The following is a 15,683-nucleotide window of genomic DNA, read 5'->3' as shown; positions in this document are numbered from 1 at the left end:
ACAGATAAGGAAGACGGGTCATAAACTTAAACCAGCATCTTCCAGAAGAGAGGGCAGGATGTTGGCATGAGGCATGTTAGAAGATTACAAGACCCTGAGCAGCCTTGGCGCTGTTTGGTGACAACCATGTAATTCTGAGGGGCTTGCAAGTCGTGCAGAAATCCACATCACCTCCTAATATTTTAACACACTCTGCTCTTCTTCAGTATAGCAAACAACTCTATGAATTAGAAAAATCTTTCTCTAGATGTGTAACAGTAATTATAGTTTTGCCTTGATTTATTGTGCTAGTACAGGCAAATTGGGTATTATGGACTTCAATCTATTTGGCTGAAAAAGACATGGTAATTGTTCTTGCTCATGAGCCCTTCCAGTGGCTAGTCTCAGATGGACCTTGTGTAGCCATTTGATGTCTTTCAAGCACACTTTTCCTTCCAGCTACTGGTGAGATGACAAGGCTTCACTCAAACACTGAAGTAGCAGAGGTTCATAGATTATACAGATGTAAGGGAATATCCTAATCATCTAAATAAGCTCATAAAGAACATATACGGAATTTCTGCAGACTTCAATCCCTCCTGCTTAAAGACAGCCTCAACAGTAAGTTCACTGGTACTCATCATTATATATTAGCATTATATTCATTACTGAGTAAGGACTTCTAATATGCTACTGCTTATTGAGCATATATATTTATATTACCATCCAAATACAAGACTATTTAAAATAGAAAAGAAAATTCTGTAGCAATTAAAATAAATAAATAAATAAATAAAAGCTACAATAAAACAAAAGAAAACTGCATGAACACTGAAAATGCTAGAAGACCCATCATTTCTCACAAACAAAACTGTGGGATAGGAATAGCTGATTTAGCTTGAAAAGTTAATCCATACTAAATGCATGCACTTCCTTTCTTGCTGTTATATCTTAAGAGGACTTCATAAGGTTATCATCATTTGCTCCCCCAGCCAAAGATAGCATATCTAGTACATGTACTTTTAAGCTAATTTAAAATAAACTCCGGCATTTGTTTCCACTTGCCCTTGTTTCCATGTCAACAGCATTTAATGAATGCATCATTCCAGGAAACGTCAATAAGGAGCAGAGAGTGAACAAGCACTGAAAACTTCACACATGGCATGAATTCTTCACAATCATATTGCTTTAATGAAAATAGGTGAGGTCACCTGCAGAATTCACTAATGCTTTGTAATACATTGTGACCCAGATGATTTTTCACAGTTCAGTAACACCACGTTTGAAGTTTTCTCTGCAAACAATACACCCACAGGACTGACCAACTGTGAGTACAACAGAAGCAACCAGCAATTACTGTGTTGACTTCTGCTACTTTGATCTCTGGGTCATGACCTTTGTTTTCCCTGCAATCTTCAAAGCAGAGATTGGAGACTAGGTTATTTTAGAGGACACTGTTTTGCAAGCTATTTTTCTGTGTTTCTTGCCTCCTATTGGAGCCAAAAGCTTTTAAATTTTCCTATCACTATTACATATTAGATATTCTGTTTTCCCTTGCCCTCACCACAAAAATATACCTTTACAAAATATTAATACCCAAATACAGAAAGCTTCAAAAATAAGAAAAAGAGAACTTAAAGATTATTTTTTAATAGTAAGAAACTAAAGCTATTTTAACAATGATGGAAAAAAAAACATGAGTCTTTAAAATGAACCAAACAAATTTGCTTATAAAAATATCACAGAAGGGAACTTTCCATTTTCTTTTTCTGTCCAAGCAAAAATTCCAACAACCCAGAGATTTTTTCATCAATTTGTTCTCCTACACATTTGAAATGTAAGAAGGAATAACAGTGATGGCAAAAAAAACACTTTTCTTCTTCCCTAAAAATATCTCATTCAAAAGTTGCTGTGGTTCTTAGACAAAAAATAACTACTTTGAGAACAAAAACATAATAATGTTTCAATATAAAATTTAGTTTTAATGTAAGATTAGAAAAGAGCTCTAATAATGAAATGATAGAAATGGTATACCAATGGATCATCTGAAGAACCAGATCATAATTTCTTGACAAAAAGCATACTTTTGTATATTTTCCAAGTATTTTTGATAAAACCTAATTATATTTAAAGGCAATAATATTACTTTTAACTTCTGTTTTTATGATCATGCTGAATTACTGGACCTTGAATTTTTAAAAAATTATTTTCCATATTTTTTTAACATTAAGATTTTGGGGGGTTAACAGATCTTTTCAGTTTGTTGGAATTAGAAGATTAAGTAAAGCTTTGATTTCTAGCACCTTTCTCTTTCTAGTTGAGGAATTAAATAGCCTGAACTCTAATTGAACTCAGTAGGAACAAAATTAAAGCTCAATGAAAAATGAATGCTGGTTCCAATGGTCACAGCAAAAAATTTACAAAAAGAAGTTCCCATTCAGAACAAAACAAAGCCAGTTGAAGTTATGGGGAAGAACAATGTTTGCATAATTCAAGTTTTTACATAATTCAACTTCACATAAACATAATCTTTTGATGGTTTCTGTTAAATTTCTAAAAAAATAATCTTAGGAAAAAAAAAGTTATTTCAAACCATTAAAAATGCTTAAACTGGAATACAAAAGTTGTGTTCAAGATGCTTCAGAATGTATATTGAAAAATCTGAATTAGCTACTCAGAGTAAAATTAGAAGAGTACTTCTAATCAGTTCCACCATGTAGGTGATATATATTCCCCTAAAGATAGGCAGATAGATCGATTGATTGATCCATGGGTTTGGGTTTTGAATCTAATGCTGTCTAGCAAATACATTTCATATAATGCAACAAATAATAATGGAAAAGGATCAGGAAGCTTTCATTATAGCAGCAGAACCATAAATCATTCAACTAATTAGAAGCCAATTTTTCTTTCTCAAAAGTACTTCAATCAACCTAGTTTATATGGGAAAAAAAAAAAAAAAACACCCAGGGTTTTGAGAAATTGCGAGGAAAGAAAATGGAAGCAATGTTGCAGTTTCCAGAAAATATATAAATAGAATCCCTTCACACTTTGACATAGTGGTTTACCACGATGTGACCTAAAACTACCTTGACCTCTCTGAAATCAACATTTTTGCATTGAAATGAAACAAGGGACATGCTTGTTTTGATGTATGGCTCTGTGACATATTATAAATATTACATCACATAACCACAGAGGATGTCAATCAATAAGGAATTTTTTCAGAGAGCACTAAATGAACCATGGGTTCTTGCCTCTGAATGGCTCCTTTAACATACTACTTTTGCTTAAATGATTAATAGGAGACATATTGTCAGAAAACATACTTAAAGTGAAAAACAGTAAACTGTAGAAATATCATTCATTTTTAAGCAATTTTCTAGAGCACATGTCACATAAATTTACATAGAGACAGCACTATTATAGTCTTGTAAGCTGGATAGTAGACACACCTTCCACTTAAGTGTGAAAGCAATGGGAAAATATTTTATTAAACCTAGGCTGCTCTACTCCATGAAAATCAAAATGCTAAGCTGGATTCAAAAGTAGACTCATTAAAAGGTGAAAGTGTGACAATCTAGAAATACTTCTCAAAAATTGGAAACAAACTAAAAAGTATATGTGCACATCTGGAACAGTTGTGCTGCTGTCTAACCTTCACCATTTCTGAATGCAATGAATTCAAGCCCATAAATTCCCCATAAACCTGCTTTTAGTCTCCTTAACTTTGTATTGTTTTATCCTAACTCCTAGAGCACAGTTTGGATTACCTGAAGATAAGATCAGAGTTTATCATATAACTCTGAATACTGTGGATGATCCTAATAAAAAGTAAGCTCAGGCTCTGCAAGGCAAGGTGACCAGCCAGCACTGCTTGGCTCTGACTTGCCTCCAAATGCCCTTAGGAGCCAATGTGAAAAATTCCAGCACACAAGGACTGAAATAATGCCTCAGATGGTAGCAAGGAAAAATACATCTAATGTCTTCTTTTTTCCTGCAAAATCAGTGTCTCACTATAACTTAAGGTTATAGCTCTGAAAATTACATCACTTAGCAGACATTCCATAAGTTATGGATCTATACTCATAACCATCATCAGTTACAAGTATTTCTGGCTGTTTTTAATATTAAAATAATAAAAAAAATAATAATAATTTAATATTTTTAAAAATAGTCCTTACAACTTTTAACAACATTTCAGTTGGACTTAGAGTATTTTATCAAGCCTCCATATTAAATTTCAGATGACCTCTTGTGTCAGTGACATTACATTATAAAGATAGTTTGGGGTTTTTTTTATTAGAATGTAACTGCTCTGAGTGAAGCAGCACAATATAGGAGGAGTTATTTATTCTGTGTTAATAGTGCCTTGATAACTACAGTAGAAGCAACTTAACACTATATCAGACATAAGCAGAAGACAAGGCAACTGGCTAGCTCAGTGGAATGATTTCTTTTCTTTATTTATTGTCTGTCACCCTTAGTGTATGCAAACCTTGAAGGAAATGCCTTGAGTAGGGGTATATGACTACTTACATTCAGGAAATCCTGTGCACACCTGCTCAACTCAGACATGTGCTATACAGCACTGAAATGTTCCTTGAAACAGGGTTCCTGAGTGTGATCTGACTGAAATGAGGGCTACTCAAATTCCCAGGCATTTCATGGCAGAACATTACAATGCTTTCAGAATAGAGTAGATGTTTGTTTGAGACTCTGGGTTGATTTTTCCAGTAGTGAAACAAAACGTTCATGTCTTATCACATCTACAAATGAAAACACTAACCTGTATCTCTGGTAGTCATCTTCATCCTTTTCTTTGCAGACCAGTTCATTTGGGCAAGCAATGTTCCCAAGCAAACTGAGATACTGTAGTGAGGGCACAACTTCAGCCAAATGGTCCAAAAGGCTTTCTAATTCTGTTATGTGTCAAAGGTAGTGGGTTAAGGCTTCAATGACATTAATGAAAAAAGCATTTGGAGTTGCATCACTGCTGATTTAAACATACATTTCAATAACTGACAATCAAATTTAGTATGGCATTCAGGAAAATGTCACATTAATTGTTCCAAGGGCAAACAGGGATAAACTTCAGTCAGTTTTTTGGCATGGAATGAAAGAATTGGGCTGTTTTGTCATTCTTTTCTCTTCCTTTCTTTCCTAGGTGGTTCACTACAAAACATTAAAACTTTGACAAAATGATGGATGCTGTGTGGTAAAATGGCTAGCAATTGCTGGAGCCATGAAACTTTTCCAGCATGGAAACAAACAGTTAGTTTCACAGTACATTCATCACTAATATATTCAGTCCACTGGAAAATGAGTTTAAAAAAAAAAAAAAAGAAAAAGAAAAAAGTCAAACCACAACAACCCAGGTTCACTCCCAGCATATAAACGCTTTGAGTGTCACAGCAACACATTTGTAACTACTCAATTAGGATATGCCAATTAATGCTTTACTAAGTGCAACTTAAAGGTTTCAGTGTTACAAATACTTTCTATATGATGCTTTAAACTCTTGTAAAGCATAAAATTTTTCATTAAAAGAGCCTTCTATTTTGATGTTCATGAGGCTTTTTAACTTAACTGTATTTCTTGGAACATAAATAAGAAGGGTACACCTTCATTATTGTAAACCTGAATAAAACAAGCAAACAAAGGTTAAACTGCCTTTAACCACTGCAGTACTGGAAATCACATTTTAGGATTAAGCCTAACAACAATATTCAACCATTTGCACCTCAATTTGTTAATTGATCAAATAATTATTTTTTTGTTACAGCCTAGGATGACAATCTCTAAAACTTGAAATATACATTCTCATTTACGTCAAGTTACATACAAAGATATTGGTGTGATTCTCAAAAAATATGTCATGTGTGTGTGAGAAAAGTTTTTAATATTTAAAAATCAACTGACTTAATCAAGAGTAATAATTATTCAAAACCATTAAAGAATATTTCATTGCTATGTTTTTATTCACTCCTGCTGTTAGAGACAAACTATTGTTTTAAATTCTTAGTTCACTTTTGTTGCTATTATTTATACTTGATTTATGTGTTTCTCTTATCTTTGTTATTTTTAGCTGATGGAATTTACTTTATTTCTTCACCCCAATATCTTAAGGGCAACAGAAGCAATACAGAATGGAGAAAACAGCTTCATTGTTAAAAATGTGGTCTTCCTTTTGTAAGCCTGAAATTTTAGTTCATTTCCAAACACACATGAAGATCATGCCAACAATTACTAATTCTAATATACTAAAATCAACGTATCTACATTCATAGTTAGTGTTCTGTCCCATAAGATCTAAGGAGTCATGCTTAAATATTTTGTATGAGTGAGGAAAATGAGGGATTAAAATAAGACCTATGAATTCATTGAAAATATAGGAATGCTAACTTTTAATTTGGCAAAGCCACATTACAGACTGCTTTATACCAGTAATTAATCAACCAAACCCCAAGAAAAAGAAATTATCTTTTGTAGCACCATATGATTTGTTAGCTAGGATGAATTACCAATCCAAACTTGTTGCTAATTTTCATACCTGGACCTTAAGCTCACACATAAACTTTTTCATGGCTCTTTCAGGAAGTATGTGACTGTGATGGGAAACTCACAAACTGTTTTTCCACACATGTTCAAGTGTGGAAAAGGCTTTTTAAAAGTTTCCAAAGGCTGTTAGAGAAGTGCTTGAACCTGGCACCCTCCCTCAGCCAGGAGCAACACTTAATTTCTCTCTGGATTGCTTAAGTCACAAAAAGGCTCCCTGAGAGAAATAGTTTATTATAACAAAAGACAGCAATTGCCATAACAGCAATCACACACAGGAGGTTAGCTATTGCAAAGCTTTGATTGTATCTGGTAATTTCCTATCAAAAGGGGAAAAAACCCTAAAAATAACACCCCAACAACAACAAAAAAAAACCCCAAGTCATTCAAAATTTCTGCTTCTTTTATGAAGTAAACATGCAGGACTTTTGCTTCTCGGTTCAGCAGAGCTATTTCTTGTGTAAAAGCTGTTCTCCCCAGAAGTTTGCTGAATGTGGAGCATGATACGTATTCGAACTCCCATCTGAACATGCAGCCTTCAAGGCAAATAGCAAAATGTATTTAGAAATGTAATGAAGAGTAGTGTCAGCTTAGATATGCAAGAAGTGTAAGACTACAGCTCAAGAAGTGTAAGATTACACCTATGGAAAGCAAAAGAGAGAGACATATATTCACCAAGAATTTTAGGTAAACAACAGGAGTTGATAATCTGCATTTCAAAAATCTAAATCTCCCAAATTTGGAAGTTAGTGTCTAGATTCTAATATCTCATATCTAAACCCTGAGCATTTATTTTCAGATGCAAAAACACCCCCTAAAAAGTATCTCATGCAAGAGAATTAGCAGTTGTATCATAAATAAAATAATTAATTTTTCTCTTCTTTAGGACTTAGATATCTTTTCTTATCCCTCTTAAAAACAAAATGCAAAGTACAGACTGATTTTCCAAGAAACCCCATTCACCTAACACCACAGGTTTTTTTTACAAAACATGTACAAAAAAAAATGATAACCTGTTAAAATTCTCATGATTAAGTATTTCTCAGAGATGACTCATAAGTCATGGTGCACTTCTAATGTAGTGTTTAGTTAATTAGCATGCCAAATACTTATTTAAATCACAATACTGGAACTGTATGATGCCACCAAAAGCATTATGTCTTTCTAAAGCAACACTAGGAAAATATGAAAAGAGAAAATCAAAGCAAATCTGAAATTTCATTGCCAGCTTCCTTTTTATGGTTTATTGTTGCAGTCCAAGCAGTGTTATATTGGTGCAATCAGAGCCAAAGAGATGCAAAATCCTGCTGTGCCACTTCTAAGACCAATTTCAACTCCATTCTCTCCAAAAAAGAAAACCCACCATTAAATCCATGGACTGTGCTAGTGAGAATGTATTTATTTATTTAGAGCTCTGTAAAAATAGCTCTGGACTGATGTGTCTAAAGTCAGTGTCACTGAACACCAGGTGAATATGTAACAGTGATACCAACACACTTTGTTTGAAAAATGGTTTAAAGTATTGCTGTTGTGATAATTAAAAAGCCTTAATGTAGTAATCCATCTCCTAATTCAAGTGCTACCATTACCAATCTACGAATGCCTCTCTTTCTAACAGACACCAAACAAAATAAAAAACTGTAACAATTAAAATCTTAAAATCATCAGCTCTACAGCTCACAAGCTATAATATTCTCAGGAATTACACAACAATGGTTCCCTCCAAAAACGTAACTTGGTCTTTAGGAACAATTAACAGAAACACACTGGACAAACTTTAAAATTTCATCCAAAGAAATGGACTTATTTCTTGCACTATTTCTAATTTTAAATTAGAGAAATGTTTAAAAGAACTGGGTATTTCTCACAGATGAACTTTTTTAAGCTCCTTCAGACTGTTACAATGTGCATACCACAGGTGCATATTTAGACTGCTCACAAGCAGACACACACAAGCATACACAACCAGATTTTCTGTTCAGAAAGACAAATGCTAGCAACACTGAGACAGTAGTAATATAATTATTCTGAAAATTACAGCACTATATTGGGTCCAGTTTAGCTGTAGAACAATACAATTTCTTGCAATTTTCATGGAACCAAAAATATCCTACAAATAGGCATGACTTGCCTGTTTTCACTCTCTCTCTCATACTCAATACCACTTCTTCTGAGGTTCTCTCAAAAGAAAAAGAACAAGCAAAAGCCCAAAGCAAATTATGTATCTTCTTTCTCTGGCTAAGAATTAACAGTCTGTGCAAGCTTGTAGCATTTTCATTTTTGTTTTCTAGAAAATCCTGTAGCCTGGACTAAAATTCTAGTGGCTAGCCAGGACTACATCCCCCTTCAAACCATTCAAAGATTAGTTCCCAGGGAATATTACATTTGCACAAGGACAAAGTTGTAAACTCTGAGTGGATAGTGCCACTTGACTTAGTCAATTTCAGGAGAACCTCACAAGCAGGGACAGTCATTTTGCTACGAAGCTGTGTCTTTTGACAGCAAGCATAGCAAAAGACTATTCTGTTACACTTCTAAGAGGTTGAGTGGACTCACAAAGAAGCTATTTCATTACGAGTCACGAGTTCCTCTATTGCAGACTTCTGTGTTCTTCTGAATTCTCTTTAGCTGTGTCTTTTCTGCATATTTCCAGGGCAGAGACACTGCATGGAGAGTAATATAAAGGTCAGCTGCTTTTGGTACTGAGCACTAATGCTGGCGATCCCCAAACACCATAGCACTTCTTCCTTCCTTACCAGCATTACTGGTATAACCATATTCATGCTTGTTCTCGGGAAAAACTGCAGGTCAAACCCATGTAGAAACATAATCTATGCTAAGTTTCTAAATTAATTTATTCTGTCTAAAAAAACTTATGCATTTCCTATCTCACCATACAATTACTTTTTACATGTAGTTTGATATATGCTAGAGAATCTGGGATTTCTTTCTGTTAACTTTTTGTCTACTAGCAATTCTTTTTACTAGTCACACAGTCAAATACAGAAAAGTAACCACTCTTGTTCTCTCTCTCAATGCTTTCCAAGTTGCTCCACCACTATCTTTCAAAAAGTCATTCCACTTCCCCAAAAGTGTTGCAGGAGAACTTTCCATGTTAATGAACTTCATTGACTACAGCTTTTGGAGGTTCTTGGAAGCACAGAGACATAGTAAAGAGCAACCAGCATACATTCAAAATATTTCTGAAATATGTACATGAGAATATCAGGAATATCATGCAGAATTCCAGATCATGACACAGAAAATCCCAAAACTGTCATTCAAAAGTTTTCTGCCAATTAATCATCTGTCATGCAGTCGCTGCAATCAACCTAATATTAAAACAGCTGAATAAAACTTCTACCAGAGTCATATATGAGCAAGGTACCTATATTTATTGCCAGCTGAAACATTTGCTTCAATTAAATTTATCACAAACATGATGTAGCAATCACAAGCAGTTCCACACACAAATAGCTTTGAATCAGAAGCTACCAATTCTCCTCTGAATGCAGTATGAAAAGATCTTTGCCACCTGAACGCTTTTCCATTAGAATGTGCTAGGTCTTCAAGGTTGGATAACCACAGAAATAGCTTGCAATATGCAAGTATACATCTCCCTCTTCTCTGTGTACTATAGGATGTCACACACAGTCATTTGTATGCCACATTCTGGCTTGAACCCTATCAGGTAGGGAGATAGGACCCTAAGACAAGGCCTTGCTCACTGACTTTGAAACCACTTTGCTCAAGAAGAAAAAGCTGCAGAGTGGATGGTAATTAACTAAGTCCATATATCTCATGGAGAGCTTCCTGCATACTGAATATATGGGGAAAAAAATCCCATTCTGCCTACTGGAGCAGCATTAGTTTTCTTTATGTAGCTGGAGTTGCCAGTGCTTTTAAAAGCATTTTAGAATCTTCGCAGTTCCAAGGCTGCAGATTTGAAGACCACATTTCAATGTTATTAAGCAAAAAAGCATCACAAATTAAAAAATAAAGTAGCAGGTCACAATTTTTTTAAAAGTTCTGACACCTGCGGCTCAACTCCTGCAAGCACTGCTGTAGAACAGCATAAGGAATCACCTGGACTGTGGACTACTTCTCTCTTCCATAGATGTATAGAAGACTAGTTCTCTCTTCCTTGATGGCATTCACATGACTTAATTTTTATTTCAGGCACACTTTATTCTAGAAGATTTTTGGCTCATTAGATACAGAAATTCTCTAACAAGCCACACAGATTTCACTAAATCCACAGTTGTGCTGCAGAGAACTCAGAAGCCTGTGCAGGAAGAGTTCTGTGCCACTTCATTTGTCTGTTTAAAGGGAATGGGGAACCATAGGAGACAATTTGTAACTTTCATGCATTCACTCAATCTAAACATCAAGTCTTCAGCACTTAATATAAGGAGATTCTGGTCAGACTTCTGTGTCTTCAGGCACTTGAGGACAATTTAGGAACAAGCACAGAGGCAAAATAAATTATAATCTCTAGTTCAGGTGTTAAGCAAATCTGTAACTACTAGCGATCATTATGAGACTTGTGTGAAGACAAATTATACCAGAAGTACTTACTGGTATGTTGTTCAGTTGAGGTATTTAATACATGCTGCTTTCAAAGACTCAAGAACATATAATACCTAAATCTGAATCAGCTCCTCTTGCCATAAGAAATGTACATACCATTATGGACATTCTACCCAGTTCTAGATTTCCCATGGTATGAAATATTTTGTTTTTTCCCTAAACCATTCAAAACCTAGACCTAGATTCAATTATAAAACCTCTAGTTGGAATATGCTAGTTGGAAGGGACCCATCAGGATGAATAAGTTGAACTCCTGGCCCTGCACAGGAAACATCCCCAAGAGTCACACCCTGTGTCTGAGGGCACTGTCCAATTGCTCCAGGAGCTCTGTCAGGCTGGTGCTGTGACCTCTGCCCTGGGGAGCTGCTCCAGTGCCCACCCACCCTCTGGTGAAGAACCTTTTCCTGATATCCAACCTAAACCTCGCCTGACTCAGCTTCAGGCCATTTCCAAAGATCCTGTCACTGTCACCACAGAGCAGAGATCAGTGCCTGCCCCTCCTCTTCCCCTCACCGGGAAGTTGTAACTGCAGTGAGGTCTGCCCTCAGACTCTCTTGTCCAGGCTGAACAGACCAAGGGGCCTGAGCTCCTCCTCATTCAGCTTCCTCCAAGCCCTTCACCATCCTCATGGCCCTCCTCTTTGCGTGCTACATCTACATTCAACACCTTTTTCTCAAGAAATTTTAGTACGAGTTCCTCAAAAGTATATAGAATGTATGTTAAATGTATGACCAGCTTACTGGACTAAGTAAAGAAATTGAGTTTTACTACAAAGAATCACAGATCTGGTTCATTATCAGACTTGTCTATTTAGAAGTGAGGCAGCGAACAGCTTCTAATTTTCAGCATACAGGCGTATGTGTGTGTGTTTGTGTGTGTGTATATATAATACATACATATATTTGAGAAACTATCTTTTGATAGTTTCTCAAATTTTGAAGCTGCCCATTTGAGTAGTTTTGACAAATAAGATAAAGATTGAAATGTAAAGGAAATTGAAAAGTCCATACTATATTGTCCCATACTGGTCAAGGTCAGCACAGTGAAAAGCCACGAATTCTCATCCTGCTATAACACCCACAGAGAAATAAATCTATTTAGATGTTTCCTGACTGATTCATATTATCTAGTCAACACACTTAAAAGGAGAAATGAGGCTTCCCATTACAAGCATAGGTGACTACAGTCATAAGTCCTCCTCCAAAAGCAACTTCCCATCTGCCCCCATCCATCCTGATCTGCGCTGCTTTCTGCTGCCCACTGTGTGTGAGAAAGATGGTATGTTTCCCAAAGTAAATCAGAATTTTTAAAAAATATCCATACTATATACATGAAATAAAGCATGTTAGATTCATAATCCAACACTACATCAAGCCATTGATGATTCTCCTTTAGGTATTTCCATTATATAGACTGCATTTTAAAATATTTTAAACATTATTATACATTACAGAAAAGTTGAACGATAACACATTTTTTGATTGTAATATTTTAATTTGCTTCTTCCACTTCTAGCAGAAAAATTGGTAGTGGCTGACTGTAACTGTAGTAGGCAACCAGAAGAAAAAAATACCAGGTGATTCTTCTTAGTCTTTGCCTGATTTAGAGATAAGCTTTCACATTTGTACAGTATTCAGACATTATGTTAGGAGGGCCCAAATGTTATTTACATATGCAATGCCACACAGTAAGTGAACCACGCAAAAGGAGTAGAAAGTTCTTATCAGAACTATCAAAACAGGATATGGATCAAAATGAAGCCAGGATAAAAGGAGAGAAGAGTACATTTATATTAAGAGATACTCAGGAAAGCTCTCATATGTGTTCTAAAGTTTACATGCTAGTCCAATTTTCAAAGTGGTCAGTTTGTCTTTTTGTTTATTTTCATCTCTCTCGCACTCTCTCTCTGTATATATTTATGTATACATGGCAATATTCCACCCACTGAAGTTTTATTTCAGATCAGTATTCTTTGCTCACTTGTGTCCTTTATATAGTGCTACTGTCACATACTGAACAATCTTTTCTGTAATGTATTTCATTATTCTCTTAAATGTACTTTTTTTTCTTAACATTTTTTGAAGAATTCTATAGAGAAATAATTCATTAAAAGAACTGATTAAAGTTCAAATAAGACTTTTTTCAAACACGGCATTAACATGGAGGAGAGGAATCTGGAAGGTCTCTGTGCTTCTGTAGACTGATGTATCCTCCCTACAAGAGATCACTGCTCCCCAGGGCTCAGAATGTTAATGATGGACAGCAGTTAATTTTTCTTCTCTGGGCAGTTTGTATACAATAGGTGTTGTACAAGTATTTCTGCAACTCCTCTATTAAATTATTTGTAGCTACAAAATGCATATATTATTTCTAAAACCTGGGTAGCTCAATACTCTCAAAGCTCTAACTTCATGGTTTTTAGATTGAATTTAAAAAATTGCCAGGACATATCAAATCCTTCTTATCATGTTATCATTGACTTTGAGAGCTTACACACTTGACAATACTATTCTAGTCTGTCTGTGGGACCAGCAGAAACTCTTCAAAGATTACTACTGACAGGATAAATTTTTTCCCTCTGATTTTGTTCACTGAGTTAGTATTCAATACCTCTGCTCTCTTTTTGGGAAGTGTGAAACTCCTCTGGGAGTTTGCCCATAGGACAAATATACTTACGTGCTTTTTGGTCTTATGGCCAAAGTTACACCTCATGGTTTGTAAGTGGCATCACCAAACATGTTCTTGTACATTCTTTGTGAGTTCAGATTTTACCATGGCAGCAAACGACAGAACAAAAGACCAGTTACTCAAATCCAACCCATAATACACGGCATTAACCATAAATCTAGCCAAATACCTAGTACAGTAATGATTGTTACTGTTCAAGAGACACTCTTGGCAAATTTCCACAGCTCCAAGAAAGAAAGTTACTCTGCTGATTTTTATTTATTTATAGAGTCAAAAATAAGTGCAGAAATCGTAGAATCTGCAGTTACTTTTATTCCCCTCAGTAGGAGGATTTTGCTTTAGTAGGAGGTAAATTGCTCTCAGTTTACATTGTCTGTAATAAAACCCTGCAGTTGAGCAGTCTTGTCCTCACACTGCAATTACAAGGCCAGGGCTATAGCAGGCTGTGCTCTAAGATACTGCAGGCCTCAGTTGGCCTTTTGGACACAGTTTGATCACCCTTCACTTTTGGAAAATCATATATTACACATCTTCAAATCTCCAGATGGGTCAAAGTATGAGAATATTATGGAATAATTTCTCAAGACTATGCCCATAGACTTTGCAGATAATTAGTTTTTACAGACCATTATCTGTAATCCTACAGACTAGGGGCTCTGATTCAGAGTATCTAGACAAATGTTGAAATATCTATTCTTAATAAACAGAAATAGCCACTAACTTTAGGCATATGGAGAAGTGACTGATTGGTTACAACTGGACTTAGTCATACATCAAAAGATTTTACTGCATTAAGACCCTGATTTGGAAAGCATTTTATGTGAATTTATTCAGAACTGGAATACCAAGAAGAGAGTGACATGCTTTTACAGCTGCAGTTGCACAGCAGCTAGCCAATTGTGCATATTACCAGTTTCATGAAAGTAGAGAAAATCATTAAAATTATTATGTGGGTTTAATTAATTTTATCTTACTTTACTTTAATGCTTTAAGAACTATTTAAAGTATTAAAACCTAATAGCGTTTCACTGCATGCTCTATTCCACTAGAGGTCAGCCTGCAACAGAACCCCAAGCAAACACAGGAACTGCTGCACACGGGTAGCACTGACATTATTTTCTTTCTCTATTTTATCTATTAGAAAGATTTCTTCAGAGCCATAACTTAGATCTCTCACTAAAATGGAGCAACAGGAAGATATAATGGTGCATTTCATTTATGAATGACCTGTAATAAATTACTATGAAGTATTCCAGGTGCCAAACGAGAGAATGCTTTGTCGGCACATGAACTATATTTCACATTCCTTAATTTGGCTGACACATAAAACTCATTTGACATTTTGCAGGTATTTCTTTGAAAGGATATTTGGTTCTTGTTGAGCGTTAAGGTATGGAGGTGGGGTAACCTGGGTAACAGAAGGTCATTTCCAAGTAGATTGTTGTCCAAGATCAGTTCTTCCAAGTAACTGAATGTTTTCAGTCCTTCTAGTGACCTGCAAACGACAAAGGCAACAGGAAAAATGATACTCCACTAAATCAGGGAGGCCATTATGAGCTGAAATAAATATTTTAACCTTCCCTTTCAGGAGTGGGAATAGTTTTGGTTTGGGCCTGTCAGAAGAGTGAATGACAAGCATTAGTGGCAAGGGGAGTGCTGGCACTGCAACACATCCTTCACATGCTGGCAGGATGAAGGATGCGGGTCACTTAGTGAGTAGCCAGGATCCAAAACAAAAGGCTTCAGATATGGGGCCTGCAGGATGAATTTGTCAATGTCTTGTGCCTTCAGGCACCCAGCCTCGCCTGACCCTAACCTCCATTCCCAAGATAAATAACTCTGTCACAGTTCACCTTCATTCCCTGGAC

At 35.7% G+C, this 15,683-nt stretch overlaps 1 protein-coding gene across 1 annotated transcript in view; it reads right to left on the bottom strand.

The window, feature by feature from the left end:
* The window catches only part of LRMDA (leucine rich melanocyte differentiation associated), a 613,636-nt gene that overhangs the window by 255,018 nt on the left and 342,935 nt on the right, over positions 1-15,683 (bottom strand). Inside the window, exons 3-4 of the mRNA XM_053983676.1 lie at positions 15,184-15,310; positions 4,769-4,908 (exon numbers count right to left, since the gene is read on the bottom strand). Coding sequence (XP_053839651.1) covers positions 4,769-4,908; positions 15,184-15,310 — 267 coding nt within the window. The remainder of the gene's footprint in view (positions 1-4,768; positions 4,909-15,183; positions 15,311-15,683) is intronic.

Source organism: Vidua macroura, chromosome 8, assembly GCF_024509145.1.
Source record: "Vidua macroura isolate BioBank_ID:100142 chromosome 8, ASM2450914v1, whole genome shotgun sequence".
In the NCBI taxonomy this organism is placed as follows: domain Eukaryota; kingdom Metazoa; phylum Chordata; class Aves; order Passeriformes; family Viduidae; genus Vidua; species Vidua macroura.
Note: the sequence above shows the minus strand (reverse complement) of the source record. Positions and strands in the feature narration are given on the sequence as shown.